General features: G+C 40.8%; 1 protein-coding gene across 3 annotated transcripts in view; it reads left to right on the top strand.

The window, feature by feature from the left end:
• Positions 1–16,328, top strand: part of zfr (zinc finger RNA binding protein) — a 35,159-nt gene that overhangs the window by 4,597 nt on the left and 14,234 nt on the right. For all 3 annotated transcript variants that reach the window (XR_007962719.1, XM_052068203.1, XM_052068202.1), the window contains exons 3-12: positions 1,988–2,270; positions 5,301–5,442; positions 5,800–6,018; positions 8,950–9,188; positions 9,730–9,936; positions 10,218–10,521; positions 11,649–11,827; positions 13,049–13,168; positions 15,007–15,152; positions 15,744–15,909. Coding sequence is in view for 2 of the 3 variants with exons in the window: in XM_052068203.1 (XP_051924163.1) it covers positions 1,988–2,270; positions 5,301–5,442; positions 5,800–6,018; positions 8,950–9,188; positions 9,730–9,936; positions 10,218–10,521; positions 11,649–11,827; positions 13,049–13,168; positions 15,007–15,152; positions 15,744–15,909 (2,005 nt within the window). In the remaining variant the exon portion in view is untranslated. The remainder of the gene's footprint in view (positions 1–1,987; positions 2,271–5,300; positions 5,443–5,799; positions 6,019–8,949; positions 9,189–9,729; positions 9,937–10,217; positions 10,522–11,648; positions 11,828–13,048; positions 13,169–15,006; positions 15,153–15,743; positions 15,910–16,328) is intronic.

The raw sequence follows: 16,328 nt of genomic DNA, 5'->3' as shown, positions 1-16,328 counted from the left end.
GTGCTAACCACTGGACTATCGGGCCGCCCGTAGAACGATTACTGAATTGGAAATGGCTCACTCTCTAGAGTGCTCTCTCTCTCTCCCTCATTCTTTCGGGGTACAGGCACTGCAAAATAAAGTCACAGCCCCACCTGGTGTTGAACGCCAATCATTGCAAGTAAAAATGAAATAAATTGCGGGAATTCACATCAAACCTTGTACTGTATTCTGAACCAATCTTCAGCGGGCCGGATTAAAAAGCCCGACGGGCCGGATCTGGCCCGCGGGCCGTAGTTTGCCTATCACTGACATACCCTGATCTGAATACCCAGGAGGGCAAGGAACCCCCCCCCCACCCCCCCAACACACACACACACACACACACACACACACCTTTAAAAAACCCGGCCGAGTAAAATTCAGAAACTTTGATGGGAGAATGCCTCTTTCAGGATGACCAGGCTGCAACGGATGCCGAGTGGGCAACCTTTTACACAAAATGGTGCTGCACAATTCAGATTCAGATTCATGTTAGTTGTTATAACTTGAATGTCCATTTAATAAGATGAAATACTGCAGGAAGAGGTTGGCCCTCCTCAAAATCTGACACATTTCGAGAAAGAAATCTTCCTAGCAACGCCTCCAACGAGGTGGTCCCCCTCACATCTTTCACAAATAGCCGGTGCAGAGTCCGCACTGCAACATTCAATTGCGTTATCTTCATCTGAGCCCACTTTCCAAGGAAAGGCAAGGACAAACGGAAGAAGCGGCGGTTGTACAGGCCAACATGCAGTTCAACTAAATGCACAGTATACAAATCAGTTCAGAGTCTAGCCTCCTTATTTCAATTGCCTCCTTGATCCATCTTTGGAATTTATTGGTTTCTGATGTCATGGCTTTACTTTTCTCCCAGTCCATAATGTGAATATATCTTTTGCAGTGGTTTGTTATGGCTGATTTCTTGCTCTGCTTTGACGTTGTCTTTTAGTGTAATGTCCTGTCATTTCTTTTTCGCATTTTGTTCGATGCCCTTTTTTTGTGGCTGCTGAATGTTTGTCCATGATTTCCATGGAATTTCATAGATTATGTTGCATTTCTTGTCTGGTGTTATGGTATCTTTTGGGTGCACATGTTGTCGCTGCGATTGGCTGACTACCAGTTCAGGGTGTACCCCGCCTACTGCCTGAAGACTGCTGGGATAGGCCCCAGCACTTTTGTGGCCCTTGTGAGGATACATGGATTAGAAAATGGATGGATGGAAGTTGTTGTCATATTTTCAGTTGTAGTTTCCTCCATTATGTGTTTGATGTTTTTTTTCATGATGTGTTGAATCGGTGTAATTTGTCCGACACCCGGAAGTGTTGTGTTCCTGTTTAGGTTTTGTTTTTATTGCTTTTTTTCTGTTGTTGGTTTTGTCTATCTTGCTGTTTTCCTTTGCTGGCCCATTTGGTGTATTGGCAGAGTGTGAGAGCGTGTTGTATAAGTTTTCTTTCTCCTGTCTATCCATCCGTATTGCCTGTTATGATATCTTGTAAAATGTCCTGACTACTGGATGTTTATATGCCATGGGATGTTCTGACATACAGAGGAGGTACTATCAGTATGTGTGGGCTTCCTGTAGATTGTAATTTTTATGCTGCCGTCTTCGGTGGTGTGAATGTTTAGGTCCAGAAAATCTATTGTCCGGGGTTTCTTCTTCGTGTGTGAGTTGAATGTTTCCAGTAATGTCTTTGTCATTCAGCAGATCTGTTACTTCTTGTGTGTGTCCCATCTTTATTTCCAATATGTTGTCAATGTAGGCTCTTCTCAGTTTTTTTACATTTTGTAGAAAGTATTCATTCTGTCTCCCTGAGAAAAGACCACAGGCTGGCTTCTGCAATAGTAGTACTGGGGTGTCTTTATTGTACTTGTAGAAATAATCGAGCTCTTTTGTTGCAGTGAATGTTTATGACGCCATAAGATGCAACACACAACTAAACAGTGCTGTTGTGTTTTCTCCTGCCAGTCAGCAGCCAGCTGCCGGGGTAGCCTACACCCATCCCACCACGGTGGCCAGTTACACAGTTCATCAAGCACCTGTGGCAGCTCACACTGTGGCAGCAGCGTACGCTCCCACAGCAGCGACCGTAGCCGTTGCTCGGCCTGCACCTGTCGCAGTGGCTGCTGCTGCTACTGCTGCAGCATATGGTGGTTACCAGCCAACCCATGCTACAGCTGATTATGGCTACACTCAGCGGCAGCCTGAAGTTCCTCCACCACCACCACCAGTCACCTCACAAAACTACCAGGTACACAAGTTGATATTTTTTTTTGGGGTCATATCTGTCGGAGGGAACTCGGCAGGAACACAACACGACATTGAACTGGCCTAGCCTGATTGCACCCGTACTCTCTGAACCCCTTGAGGGGTCAGCATTCTTTTGTTATAATTCAAAATGCCCACATTTTTTTCACTACAAAATCTGCTGCATTGCCTCTCTTTAAAATTGACTGCTTTGCTACTACACATTGCCAAAAAGACCGATGTGGTGTTTGTAAACTAGGACGGCATATTTTGATGTTGAACATTTGGCAGCTAATGACGACTATGTATTTGTTATAACAGAACCACCAAACTGCGTTTGTCCATGCACATTTAAATTACTTTAAAAAAAGGCATTTGTACTTTCTTAATCCATTTCAAATGAATATCTGTAAATAATTAACATACTTAATGAACACAGTTGGCTCTACACGCCATGAAGTGCAAGAGGATTAAAGAAGAAATAATTAACAAGAAAAGTCAAACTTTTTTTCATCAAAATTACGATTCCAGACATGATGTCATGATTGCCAAAGCTTTAAAAAAAAAAAACCTTATACAGTGCCCTCCATAAGTATTGGCACCCCTGGTTGAGATGTGTTTTTTAGCTTCCAATTATTTTATTTTTTTTCTAAATAATATGGGACCTTAATGGAAAAAAAGAGAAAAATCCAACCTTCAATACAAGTGCATTTATTCAGTGGGGAAAAAATCCCACATAAAGAAATAATTATTTGACATCAAATCACCTGTTCCACAATTATTGGCACCCTTAACAATTCCCAGGAAATAAATATAATTGAAGCATTTCTGTCATTTCTACAGTAGTTTACAAAGTTTACCAGAGTATGTAGGAACATTTAATTAGTAATTCATCACTTCCTGTCTCCCTGGGGTATAAATATGACGTGACACCGAGGCCATTTCTCTTATCCACTCTTAAACATGGGAAAGACAAAGGAACACAGCATACAAGTGAGGCAGATGTGCGTCGACCTTCACAGGTCAGGCAGAGGCTACAAGAAGATTGCCACTCAACTGCAGCTGCCCATATCCACTGTGAGAGGAATAATTAAGAAGTTCAAAACAACTGGAACAGTGGTAAACAAGCCTGGACGAGGAGCCAAGTTTATTTTGCCACCACGCACAGTGAGGAGGATGGTAAGAGAAATCAAAAGATCTCCAAAGCTCACTGTTACAGAATTACAACAAATGGTAGCATCCTGGGGTCACAAAGTCTCCAAATCAACCATCAGGCGCTGTCTACACGCCAACAAGCTGTTTGGGAGGCATGCACGGAGAAAACCTTTCCTCACTCACAATCATAAACGCAAGCGTCTGGAGTTCGCCAAGCGGTATTGGGGCTTCAACTGGGACCGTGTGCTTTGGTCAGATGAGACCAAGATTGAGCTTTTTGGCAACAAACACTCTAAGTGGGTCTGGCGTACCACGAAAGATGCGCATGCTGAAAAGCACCTCATACCCACTGTGAAGTATGGGGGTGGGTCAGTGATGCTGTGGGGCTGTTTCGCTTCCAAAGGCCCTGGGAACCTTGTTAGGGTGCATGGCATCATGAATGCTTTGAAATACCAGGACATTTTAAATCAAAATCTGTTGCCCTCTGCCCGAAAGCTGAAGCTGGGTCGTCACTGGGTCTTTCAGCAAGACAATGACCCTAAACATATGGCCAAATCTACACAGAAATGGTTCACCAGACACAAAATCAAGCTCCTCCCATGGCCATCTCAGTCCCCTGACCTCAACCCCATTGAGAACCTGTGGGGTGAGCTGAAGAGGAGAGTACAGAGGAGAGGACCCAGGTCTCTGGATGATTTAGAGAGATTCTGCAAAGAGGAATGGCTGAAGATCCCTCTTTCTGTCTTTTCCCATCTTGTGAAACATTATAGGAGAAGATTAGGTGCTGTTTTGTTGGCAAAAGGGGGTTGTACAAAATATTAACACCAGGGGTGCTAATAATTGTGACACACATTATTTGATGTCAAATAATTATTTCTTTATGTGGGATTTTTTCCCCACTGAATAAATGCACTTGTATTGAAGGTTGGATTTTTCTCTTTTTTTCCATTAAGGTCCCATATTATTTAGAAAAAAAATAAAATAATTGGAAGCTAAAAAACACATCTCAACCAGGGGTGCCAATACTTATGGAGGGCACTGTATATCAAGAATAAGATTCATGAAAAGTTGGTTATGTTGAAGTGGCTAAAGCCACAGATTTTTCTTGCATTGTTATAACCTGGGCTTTAGATTGATATTTGACCAATTTACAGTATAATATACTTATAATATATCACTTTTGTGTGGCAAAATTATGTTGTCATGGTGATTTATAAGTTTTAACCTGTAATTCTAGTAGAGAAGTAAACTCTTTGCAATTCATGATTCATTCACTTGTATCTTAATCTCCGATCATCTATCATAGATCTGATATTGTTTGTGATAAAGATAAATGAATTGCTGATATCAATTCAGTAAGAAGTAAAAATGCCCAAATAGGGGCAAGTTTTGACAAAGTTGTACTTGACGTGACTTTTGACCATTTTGAAATGTTTAATTCCTCAATGAAAACATCTCATGCCACGTCCCATATATCATGTAGAAAAAGAAAAGTGCATGTCAAGTTAAGTGTTTATCTACTCTTGAAATTTGTAATCAAAATAAAGTAGATGGACAACAAAAATGTAATTGTCGATGTAGAGTACAAAAGTAAAAAACACTAATGAAAGTGAAGTGCATGTAAACTTAATATTTCTTTACTCTCAATGAAATGCGAACTGATGGTTAGGTCGGGGTCAGTCCAAGCGTCACTCAATTTCTTGAGTCAAATGATATAGAATGAATGAAAGGAATACTTTCTGTTGCCCCGGTTTTGTCCTTCTGGTCAGAATGCACTGCACTGTGAAGGCCTTTGTATTAAAGTTTTGGGAATTTCTTAAAAAAAAAATTAAAAAAACTGACAAGACGGGAATATGACTGACATTGGTTGAATTTTCAGGACTCCTACTCATATGTCCGGTCCACCGCTACTGCAGTGCCATACGACAGCAAGCAGTACTACCAGCAGCCAACTGCAACTGCAGTGGTGGCGGCTGCTGCTCAGCCACAACCTACTGTTGCAGAGTCCTACTATCAAACAGGTATAAGGAAATGCTCTCTTGAATAATCAATACATTTTTAGCTGTCTGTAGGTTCAATTAAGTTGATTAAAAAAATAATTCCACATCACTGTTCTCATTTTATACTACTATCGAACACGGCTTATGTTTTCTAGCTCATAATTGATTGTAAAGTAAATGGTTTTGTGTGAAATTTAATGACTGGGCTAAGAAATATTTTTTTCTGCATTACATCACAAAAAATGGCATATATAAACTTGTAACCAAACTAAACATTTGTAATGTTGCCCCATGATGAACAAATGCGTCATATGACAGTTAAATGTTTCAATTGTCATGATAATCAGGCATAAAAATGTCTACTTTCCGGTTCACCAGCCCCCAAACCAGGTTATACTCAGGGGGTAACATCATACACCCAGACCCAGCAAACTCGTCAGGTGACGGTGATAAAGCCAGCTGCACCCAGTCCTGCTACGTCCTCTTTCTCCATCTACCCTGTGACCACCACTGTCCAGCCTGTGGCTGCTGCTGCTTCTGTAGTCCCGTCATATTCCCAGAGTCCAACTTACAGCACAAATGCTGTCACCTACTCTGGTAAGTGTGGGTTTCTGCGCACTTTTTATGCCATATCACAAGAAGGTAGCTGCTGCGATGTTCGAAACGCGGACAGTCCTTTTGCATCAAAATTATGTCTGTGTATCATGGACAGATTGGTTCAGGACACCGCACCAGTCGGTGCAGTTAACGCATGCACGCAAACAAAACAAACATCTGTTGTAACATGAAATTATTTATCATTAAAGCCCATTTGCAGTACAATAATTTAATTACTTTGAATTTATTGCTGACTTTGTCAGTGTTGATGACTGTCAATATGTTCTTGGGAAAAACAACTGCACTTTCCACATCCTTTTGGATTGATTTTTTTTTTTTTTAAATTGCGTAGTTTTCACAGAACCCATAGTCATATCATTATCAAGATTGTTGACAAAAATATTGGTTAAATTTCAGCCGTATGGCACAGCTCTATTAGCAACGTATGTTACAATAACAGCTATCAAATGGCGCTACTTGCCATGCTCTGTGATTCACATTCAGTAGTAAATGTTTTCCTGGTACTTCTCGAAATGTGTGGTTCAGAGCCAAAAACATGCCAAAAGCACACCCGTCGAACATGTTTATCTGTCCTTAATTCCTTGGGGATTTATGTCAAAACCACTACATGATTATATATAAATTAATATTCTGCATTAAATATCATGTTAGAGTAAAAGTATACTTTTCCAGCAAACGTCTATCCAATGTGACCATTCCACCCCAAAATCACATACCATATTGGCCTGATTAAATTCAGATTAAATTAATTTTTATACAGAAAATAATTACAGTACATCTGAAACAAATGATTATAATTAAAGTTGTCAAACGATTAAAATATTTAATCTAATTAAAAATGCAACTGTCATAATGAACCAAAAAAATTCATCGTGATTACTCACGCATTTTTTTTTTATCGTGTCTGAATTTCCTTTTGTATTTTTTTATCCTATTTTTTCCCCCATTTTAATGCTCTCATCAACATGGAATCATGAATCAGTTTTCCATGTGCAAAATGCTAATATTTACTGAAATAACAATTTCGATTTTCAATTTTACATGAGCATTTTTCACTTGGAGCAGTTATTCACACATAATCTCTCACAATATTTATTTAATATTTAATATTTTGTCAAACAACAGCTGCTTTAACAGCTCTTTTTATGGAACCGAAACGGAACAATGTAACATTATAAAGTGCACATCTAAGGTAAACTAGTACTCAGTCTATAGGGGATTTAAGACATGGTTGCATACTTCGTTTTTCTCAAGTTTGCTTTGAACTCAGCAGTCAGGCTATGTTGATTCTGTTGGTCCTTCTTGCTCGGAAGTCTCTCTACGTTTTTGTGTAGACATCATTTCGGATGAGTACACTTGGTTAGATGACGACACTGGAGACGTTTTATTTTCAGTGTGTTCGCTAGGTCGCTACTACTGCACCGGTGAACTCTCGAGGTGCCACAGCGCACTGTCGCTGTCAGACGAACACAGAGAAGCTCCACCCGCTTTATTTATATGGCCACGGAACACTGTAACCTTCCACACAAAATAGTCCCAAACAAGTAACAATCGCGTCAGTTTCAGTTTGAGTCGAGCTGTGGACAATGTTGACAGGCTTGCATGCAGTAGCCATACATTTAGCTATGGCTTCAGCAAATTTGTTCTTCGTCGTGTTAGCCATTTTCTTCGCTTTGAAATGATCCATAGCTGTCTGTCTGAGACGAGGGGGCGGAGTACTCACGTTTTCGGTGTCTCGCGCTGCCGTGGCTGGCAAAACAAACGTGCGTTTTGCCAAAGTTTTGTTTCTGGTTTATTGATAGAGCAACGTAACATCTGCTAACGTAACGTCTGCCGCGTTAATCTCGCGAGAAAAAAATTAATCCCGTTAAAATTCATTTAAATGAATCCCAATAAAAACTCGCTAAACTGACAGCTCTAATTATAATATATTTGAGAGAAACATCATGTTATTTTGTCTCATTCAACTCATATCTGGGGAGTTAAGTTCAGCATTCACTTAAATCAGGCATGTCCAAAGTCCGGCCCGCGGGCCAGATCCGGCCCGCGGTCGAATTTCATCCGGCCCTCGGCCCCCGTCATAAAATCAGTGCCGTCTGGCCCGCAGGTTGGGCGTAATGGAACACGTGTTGCATTGACTGAGGTCTCGTAGACTGGTGAGTGATGTTACATAGAGTACTGCTTCCCTCTAGTGGCTAAATGAGTAATAGCATTCACTAAATGAGTACAGGTAATAGCATTTAGACACTAGAGGGCATCACTCACGAGTTAACAAGACATCACTCCGTGTTTATATTGACTGATATGTCATATTTCAAATTCCTGTTTCAAATGAACCAAAAGAAATTCTTAAGATTGTTGAAATTAAAATAAAAATGGAAATGTGAAACAGACTGGCTTACTAAAATTTGTTGAACAATATTGTTGTTCAATGTAAAGAATGTCAGCCACGGTCGGCCCCCCGACATTTTACCACATAAAATCTGGCCCCCTTGGCAAAAAGTTTGGACACCCCTGACTTAAATGATATCTGGCGCCATCTAGCGTCAATGCAAAAAACACTGTCTTATATTCGGGGCAATACGGTAATAGCCATTCTCGACTTTCAATTCCCCCCTTCAAAAAGATATTCTCTTGTGCCTGTAATTACGGTAATAGAACAGAAAGACAAGTGCATCAACATTTACAGTCTGTAGTAGGTTATTTATATGTAGCATTATTTTTACAGTTCACTTTTAGTCAGATAAATGCACATCTTGTGCCATTTCGATTGAAGTCCGCTGGACTCTATTGACCTTGCTATTGTGTTCAGTGTACCCCACCACTTTCCTAGACTAAGATGGAACAGCCTTCAATGAAATGATGGAAAGATCACAATGACACCTTGTGAAATCTCTGTTTATTTTGTAGGAACCTCATATACAGGCTATGAGGCAGCGGTCTATTCAGCAGCATCAAATTATTACCAACAGCAGCAGCAACACCAGAAACAGGCGGTGGCAGCTGCGGCTGCGACAGCAGCATGGACTGGAAACACTTTCACAAAGAAACCTCCCTTCGAGAATAAGCAGCTCCGACCCAAGCAGCCACCAAAACCCCCCCAAATTCACTATTGTGACGTTTGTAAGATCAGCTGTGCTGGCCCGCAGGTAAGTTGTAAAAGGGAATTGGCAAAAGTATTTTGGGTACTTAGGCAGTTGGCTATTAAGACAGTGCTTACATTTGTGGTGTGTACGCAGCAGCGCAAACTGCATGTCATTCCATTTGGTCATTTGGTTTCATTTGATTTGTAATACAAGGTTATCAAGATTATCTTTGTTTACTCCATATAGGACGTGCAAACTGCCAGATTTCTCCCTATTTTCTGACGTCACAGACCAAAATAGTAATTGAATGCCAATTTGTTTGCGCATTTTCTGCAATTTTCTATTTTATTTGAAGCAATGTTTGGTTTTGAATAATATATAAATGTCACATTTTGAATCTGATTAATCAATTAAGTGAAATAAATCAACAGATCAAATGTTTATTGACGAAAAATCGGTCATTGTTGCTCTAAAAATGAACATTTTACAGGCAATCCCCATTAATGCCCTAATTGCAACATCCCAAGCCAAACCTGTTTATTCAGTCAGCAAATGGTAAAGTGTCGAAAGGAAATCTTTTTTTGAATTTCCATGAATGTTACAGACCTACAAAGAGCATCTAGAAGGCCAGAAACACAAGAAGAAGGAAGCAGCATTAAAGGTTTCGCAGAACAGTAACAGCAGCAACGGTAGTGGTGGTGGGTTATTGGCCCGAAGTTCTCAGAACCAACTCCGCTGCGAACTTTGTGATGTTTCCTGCACCGGTGCAGATGCTTATGCTGCCCATATTCGAGGAGCCAAACATCAGAAGGTACTGGAATCACTCGATCATTGCATTACATACACATAACAACATAGATGTTTTTTTGTGTGGATAGAATATCGGTCAGTTTTGTTTAGGTAGTGTTCAAATGTTGTTTGTGATGTTATTGCTTCTTTTTAGATTAAATAAGATTTTGTTGGTTTATTTTGGTTGTTGGGGTATGAACTACGGTAATTCTCTTGATTGAAGCAGCCAACTAGTTCAAGCTGATTTGATGATGGGTGTTGACTTGCCGAAAGAGTGTTTCTGAGCTCATTTTTCTTTTACAGGTTTTGAAGCTTCATACCAAACTTGGAAAGCCCATTCCCTCTACTGAACCCAGCATGGTGACTCAGACTTTGTCTTCAAGCACCTCTGCCCCAAGCAAAACCATCACTTCAACCTTGAGCAGCTCCTCTGCCAGCAGCTCTCTTGGTGTGGCTGCCTCCTCGTCCAGTACTCCCTACCTAAAACCTGTTAACCTGGTCAGCAGTAGCGCAAGTGGTGTCAAGAATCAATTAGCGAGCAGTTTGTCTGCTGCCAATTCTACCATACCCGGAAAGAAAGTCAACACACCGAAGATTAATTTTGTTGGTGAGTTTAAAAAAAAAAAAAAGATGATGATAATTATGCTACGTGGCGGATGAAATTTGTCCATGCGAATGTTAACCCACTGCCTCCACCGCTCAGCAAAGTAGAGTCACACTGAACAGGACCTGTTTATCTGGGCAGGCACACAGCAGTGATTGCTCGATATACTGTCCTATCTCCTCCTTTTCGATGTCGGACTGCACACACAATGTCATAGCTGTAGTATAGGTATCTGCTACTTTTATTCTAAAAACCCACTAAGAGTGTCAGTATAAAAACTGACATAAAACAAGTTCTGTGGTGAACCAATACACTTTGAAGTGTTCAATATGTGAATCATCAAATTTTGTCAATAAAAAAAAGGGGGTGAGGGGGCGGAAATATAGAACTTTTGAGTTACCGGTATTACAAATAACAATTGGCACTGATTTGGTTGAATGCTCCATAGAATCTAAATGTATATAAAAAACATGAATACACACTGATGTGTGTATATTTCAAAAATAATTTGAGGAAAAATCGGATGCGCATTATTTTCTTTATTTTTTTTTCTATTTTGTGTGGGTTTTTAAAAAAATTTTTTTTTTTTGCATTTTTGATTTGACTTTTTATTAGGTCTCCCATAGGATAAACTTGTCTCGGATGACAGGCCCTCTGTGCTGCTCCATACATTGAGCAAAAAACATACACAGCACAAAATAATTAGGACAATTGCATACAATACAAGACCGTATATACTCGACACACATTGGACACTACATTTCAGTCATATGCTGTAATGTAGATTGTTTAAAATGTTTTTTGCCTGTTGAATAAAGGACTGCACATATATGTTCTGGAAGCAGGGGGTGGGGGCTGCCCGATTACCTTCCCTGATGTCTTAACCAAGCTGGTTATCGGAGCCTTAGATTTAACAGTTAGGTTCCCAAACCAACTGGTTTATTCCGAAGCGCAGGGCTGATTCGATGGTTGCTCTATAAAAGATTAACAATGCTTCTGCCAACTCCAAATATCCTCAGACGTGGCAAAAAATGAAGGCGCTAATGGATCTTAGAACAGACATTTGATACACGTGCCTCCCAGTTAAGCCCGCAATCCATAATAATCACATTTACATGGTTTCATTGCAGGCGGGAGTAAATTGCAAACTACATTGAAGTCCGAAGAGTGCAAAGGCGAAGCCCCCAAGATTGCAATGTCCTCAAGTGCTGTCGATGTCAAAACAGAGATTTCAGAATCTCTGTCTGCATCGACCCTGGCTGCACTGCAGAGTGATGTCCAACCTGTTGGCCACGACTATGTTGAAGAGGTCAGCTTTTTTGCACCTGTTGCATGCCCAGTTAAGGCCACGTTTAATAACGAAAGATGTCCTGAAAACCCAAAGTTTTAAAAACACTATATTAAAAGACATGTATTTTTTTTTTGTTCTCTCTGACATGAAATCGTGAATTATGGGTTAATTCCGATTACCAAAATCATTTCCATTTGCCAAATTCCAGAATAATTCAACTCAACTGTATTTATAGGTAGGCGGCCCGGTAGTCCAGTGGTTGGCACGTCGGCTTCACAGTGCAGAGGTACCGGGTTCGATTCCAGCTCCGGCCTCCCTGTGTGGAGTTTGCATGTTCTCCCCGGGCCTGCGTGGGTTTTCTCCGGGTGCTCCGGTTTCCTCCCACATTCCAAAAATATGCATGGCAGGCTGATTGAACACTCTAAATTGTCCCTAGGTGTGAGTGTGAGTGTGAATGGTTGTTCGTCTCTGTGTGCCCTGCGATTGGCTGGCAACCGATTCAGGGTGTCCCCCGCCTACTGCCCGTAGACAGCTGGGATAGGCTCCAGCACCCCCGCGACCCTAGTGAGGATCAAGCGGTTAGGAAGATGAATGAATGAATGTATTTATAGGTCACTTTAAAACCACCGCCACTGAATACAAAGTACTGTACATGGAGCGAAATTAATTCACAAAAACAGACTGTAGAAAGCACAAAAACGGTCAAACTAAAAATCAAGTCTCACGCTGAGTCAAAAGCCAAAGATTAAAAAATAATTTTCAGATGAGTTTTAAAGATGGGCAGGCAGGAAGCTTGCCTAACCTTCAGCAAGAGGTCATTCCAAAGAGAGGCACCATCAACGGCAAAGGCTCAATTCCTCTCTGCTTAGTTCTCTGTACCTCTAATAGTGTCTGGTACGCAGACCTGAAGCACTGGGCAAATGCGTAGGGGCGGAGGACCTCAGAAAAGGCTGAGGCCATTTAAAGATTTCAAAACAATTGGGATCTAAAAAAGAACTCTAAAATATTTAGGGATCCCAGAGTAGTAGTTATGTGCTCCCACTTACGAGTTGCCAGTCAAGAGGTGAGCAGCAGCATTCTGGACCAGCTTGATGGAGGATTGGCTCACGCCAAAGTAAAGTGCACAAAAAGTGTTTTGTCTGTTTTGATTAGACTGTGGGAGGGAGAAGCATGTGTGCCTTTTTATATAGTGCATGTAAACATCTGATTTCAACTGGAATATGTGAACCTGATTTCTAGGTCCGAAATGATGAAGGCAAAGTGATCCGCTTCCATTGCAAGCTCTGTGAATGTAGTTTCAATGATCCCAATGCAAAAGAAATGCATCTAAAGGGACGTAGACATCGCCTGCAATACAAGGTTTGTTTCTTCACCTTCATTTATCATCCTTAAACCCTGCAAATTTATAAATAACATGGGAGAAGGCATCTATTACCAACAATGGCTCAGGGTCTGGGACTTACTTCACTTTGAAATGTTTGTCCACCTGTTTTAACTGATGTTTGACACGATGACCCAATCCGCTATTGTGTACTTGGTCCAGTTTCTTACAGAACATTCTGTTGATTCTTATCAAGACTGATGACCAAAAAAAATGTTGACCAGCATGTTTACACGTAAGATGGAAGCCTGAGCTAATTGATTTTAACTTGATTTTGGATTGAGCTATCCCACATCCTTTTTTGTAACCGGCTTACTGTATTACCTAATTCCACTACGTGTTTCTATAACGGTGTATTCCCGTTCGGGATTCATTAAAGTGTCGCTGTGGTGGTCATAATGAAAAATATATATGGTTCATTAAGAACAATTGCATCCAAGTGTGTTTTGGTAACACTGGTTGTTTTAAAAGCAAGCTGAGACTCGCCCATGGGACTTTTCTGGCACCATGGTAGTTTATGCACGCAGATATACTTGCTCCTTCTTGGCCTGCAAGAAGCAGAGCTGTGACGTAGCATATATCGGTCTTTCAATCCGTCACTGACGGACACCCGTATTGCTTACTTCTTCCAAGATGAACTTGCTCTTATACACCTCCCTCATTTTTTTCCTCTGTGGTAATCAAATGCCCTGTAACCAAGCAATTCGAAGAGGTAAAAAGACGGGATAGAAAGTACAGTTACTCAGACACAGTATTGCAGTGTGTTAATAAAATAATACAAAACAAATATATATACATCCCCAATTTCACAAACAAAATCCATACTACCCAAATGCATGTAAATACATTAAAATTCCGCAAAAGATTTTCCAAGGGTCATTAAAAAACACTTACAGTCGTTACATGGATTTTTTGCGAAAATTAAAATGCATTAAATATGATACCCATACTCAGAGGCATTAAATATTCTATGCAATTGATGGAAAAACATTGGGGAAGCGTGACTGTCAGATAAAGGCAGCGCGCAGCATATCAGATGCTGCACAGTAGGCGGAAGCTTGCCTGTGACGTGGGTAAGGTTATATCCTTTCCGTTAAAATACATAAACCAACCGGGTGGATTCCCCCCACCCCCCCAGTTTGGGAAGGCTTTTTCTATAGCGACTTATTAAAGTCCTCTACAGAGGTGAATAAAAGGGGCAGATTTACATCCAAAGGCAAGCATTGAAAGATGAAGTCCATTTCTCATTCAATGGGAATCTAAAAGGTAACTTTATAAAGGTTTTTATTCATTGCTGGAATTAGAATCTGAGGATCCTGCTTACTCGTATTGTTTGCCCATTTTTTCTCAACTTTTCTCAGAACACTCCATGTTATCAGCAGCAATATATCGACAATGACAATCTGGCATGTCACGCAATAGGAAACTGGTGTGTGCAAGGAAACACGCAGTCAATGATGTGACATCGCTTCGGTTTCTAACGTGACGCCTTGTATTGAAATTAACCAGGAGCATTGCGGGGACGCTCTTTTGGCAAATCTTGCAGCTGTTGTGAAAGCACTCTCCAAACAAAAATGTATTGTAAAACACGAGCCACAATAAAATGGGAACACCAGATATTTATCAAACTACTCAATATTGTTCAGTTTCCCCAACAAAACATTGATACGGGCCATCGAAGGTACACTGTATATGTTCTCAGGAATATTGATGAACTAACATTTCGCATTCTGCGCTTTATGAAGTTCTGAATTACGTTCATGGTCAGTAATTATGCCAATCGACCACTTTTTGTTGCCTTTGTCCAAACGTTCAGAAAAAGGTGAACCCAGATCTGCAGGTGGAGGTAAAGCCTAGCATCAGAGCGAGGAAAATTCAAGAAGAAAAGATGAGAAAGCAGATGCAAAAAGAGGAATACTGGAGAAGACGAGAGGAAGAGGAACGTTGGAGAATGGAAATGCGGTATGGTTGCTGTGATTTCTCCTTTCTAATGGCAAGAGTATGGAGTGGACAGTAAGGAGTTTGATGTAGCTTACATTACAGAGAGCAGTATTTTTTTCCCCCCCGTGAAAAATCTCGTCACACAGGTAAATGAAAATATCACGCAGTTTGACTGTTCATATTTTTGGCTTGAACAGCATTCAGCTTCAATTTGAGGGTGTTGACATCAAAGTCGTATAAACAGTGTAGGAAAGTACAACAGTTTAGATATGTGCATCCCGCTATCAAGGACCAGCAGTAATGAGACAGCTGGCTGCTCATCTTTTCCATGACTATGACACTTTGTGGATTTCACCAGGGTCCTCCATTAAGCCTTTTGGGTGGTGGCCCTGGCAGAACAAGCGCTCAACCTGGATAGTCAAGATATAATTCAACAAGTTTAAAAGATTATACTGTAACATTCAGACAGAGCTTCATTCAGTCAACATTACAGCAATGCATCCTGACAATCTGAAAGCTACTGAAAACAGACTGCAGATCAGTTTTATGTTGCGACCTTTGGAAAGGCTTGTAAAAGACCAAGGTAGAAATTCAGCTGCAACTGATTTTCAGGCGATATGAAGAGGACATGTACTGGAGACGTGTGGAGGAAGAACAGCACCACTGGGATGAGCGCCGTCGTGGACCTGATGGAGGGTATCCACAGGGTCCACCTGGCCCTCCTGGTCTACTTGGAGTCAGACCTGGTATCCCAGGTTTGCAGCCACAGGGTCCTCTGGTAAGGTCAAGTGCATTTCCCTTGTGGATAAATAAACTAGCCGGCCATCATTTAGTACAGTATGTCACAATCTGAAGCCCAAATTGCCTCCAGGTCAGCATTGGTCATGAGAAACAATTGCCTTCCCTGGGTAACCAAAGAATAAATATATAAAGAATTAAACGGTTGTTTTTTTGCATGAAAATATCCCAACATGACAATTTTTAGCTACGTCTAGTGCAGCAATTTTTTTACATAAATGCAAGAGGGCTGCAAAAACAAATCTAATATTGCTAAAAACTGATATTGAATATTGATAAAAAATGATATTGAAAAGTGTTGGCAATGAATTCGATAAGCAATTCGTGTCGCGCGATTCTTGAGTCGCGCTTTACTTCACATGTCAAAGTGGATATGAGCACAGAGGGAAATGCACACTC

The sequence above is a fragment of the Hippocampus zosterae genome, chromosome 6 (genome assembly GCF_025434085.1).
Source record: "Hippocampus zosterae strain Florida chromosome 6, ASM2543408v3, whole genome shotgun sequence".
NCBI lineage: Eukaryota > Metazoa > Chordata > Actinopteri > Syngnathiformes > Syngnathidae > Hippocampus > Hippocampus zosterae.
Note: the sequence above shows the minus strand (reverse complement) of the source record. Positions and strands in the feature narration are given on the sequence as shown.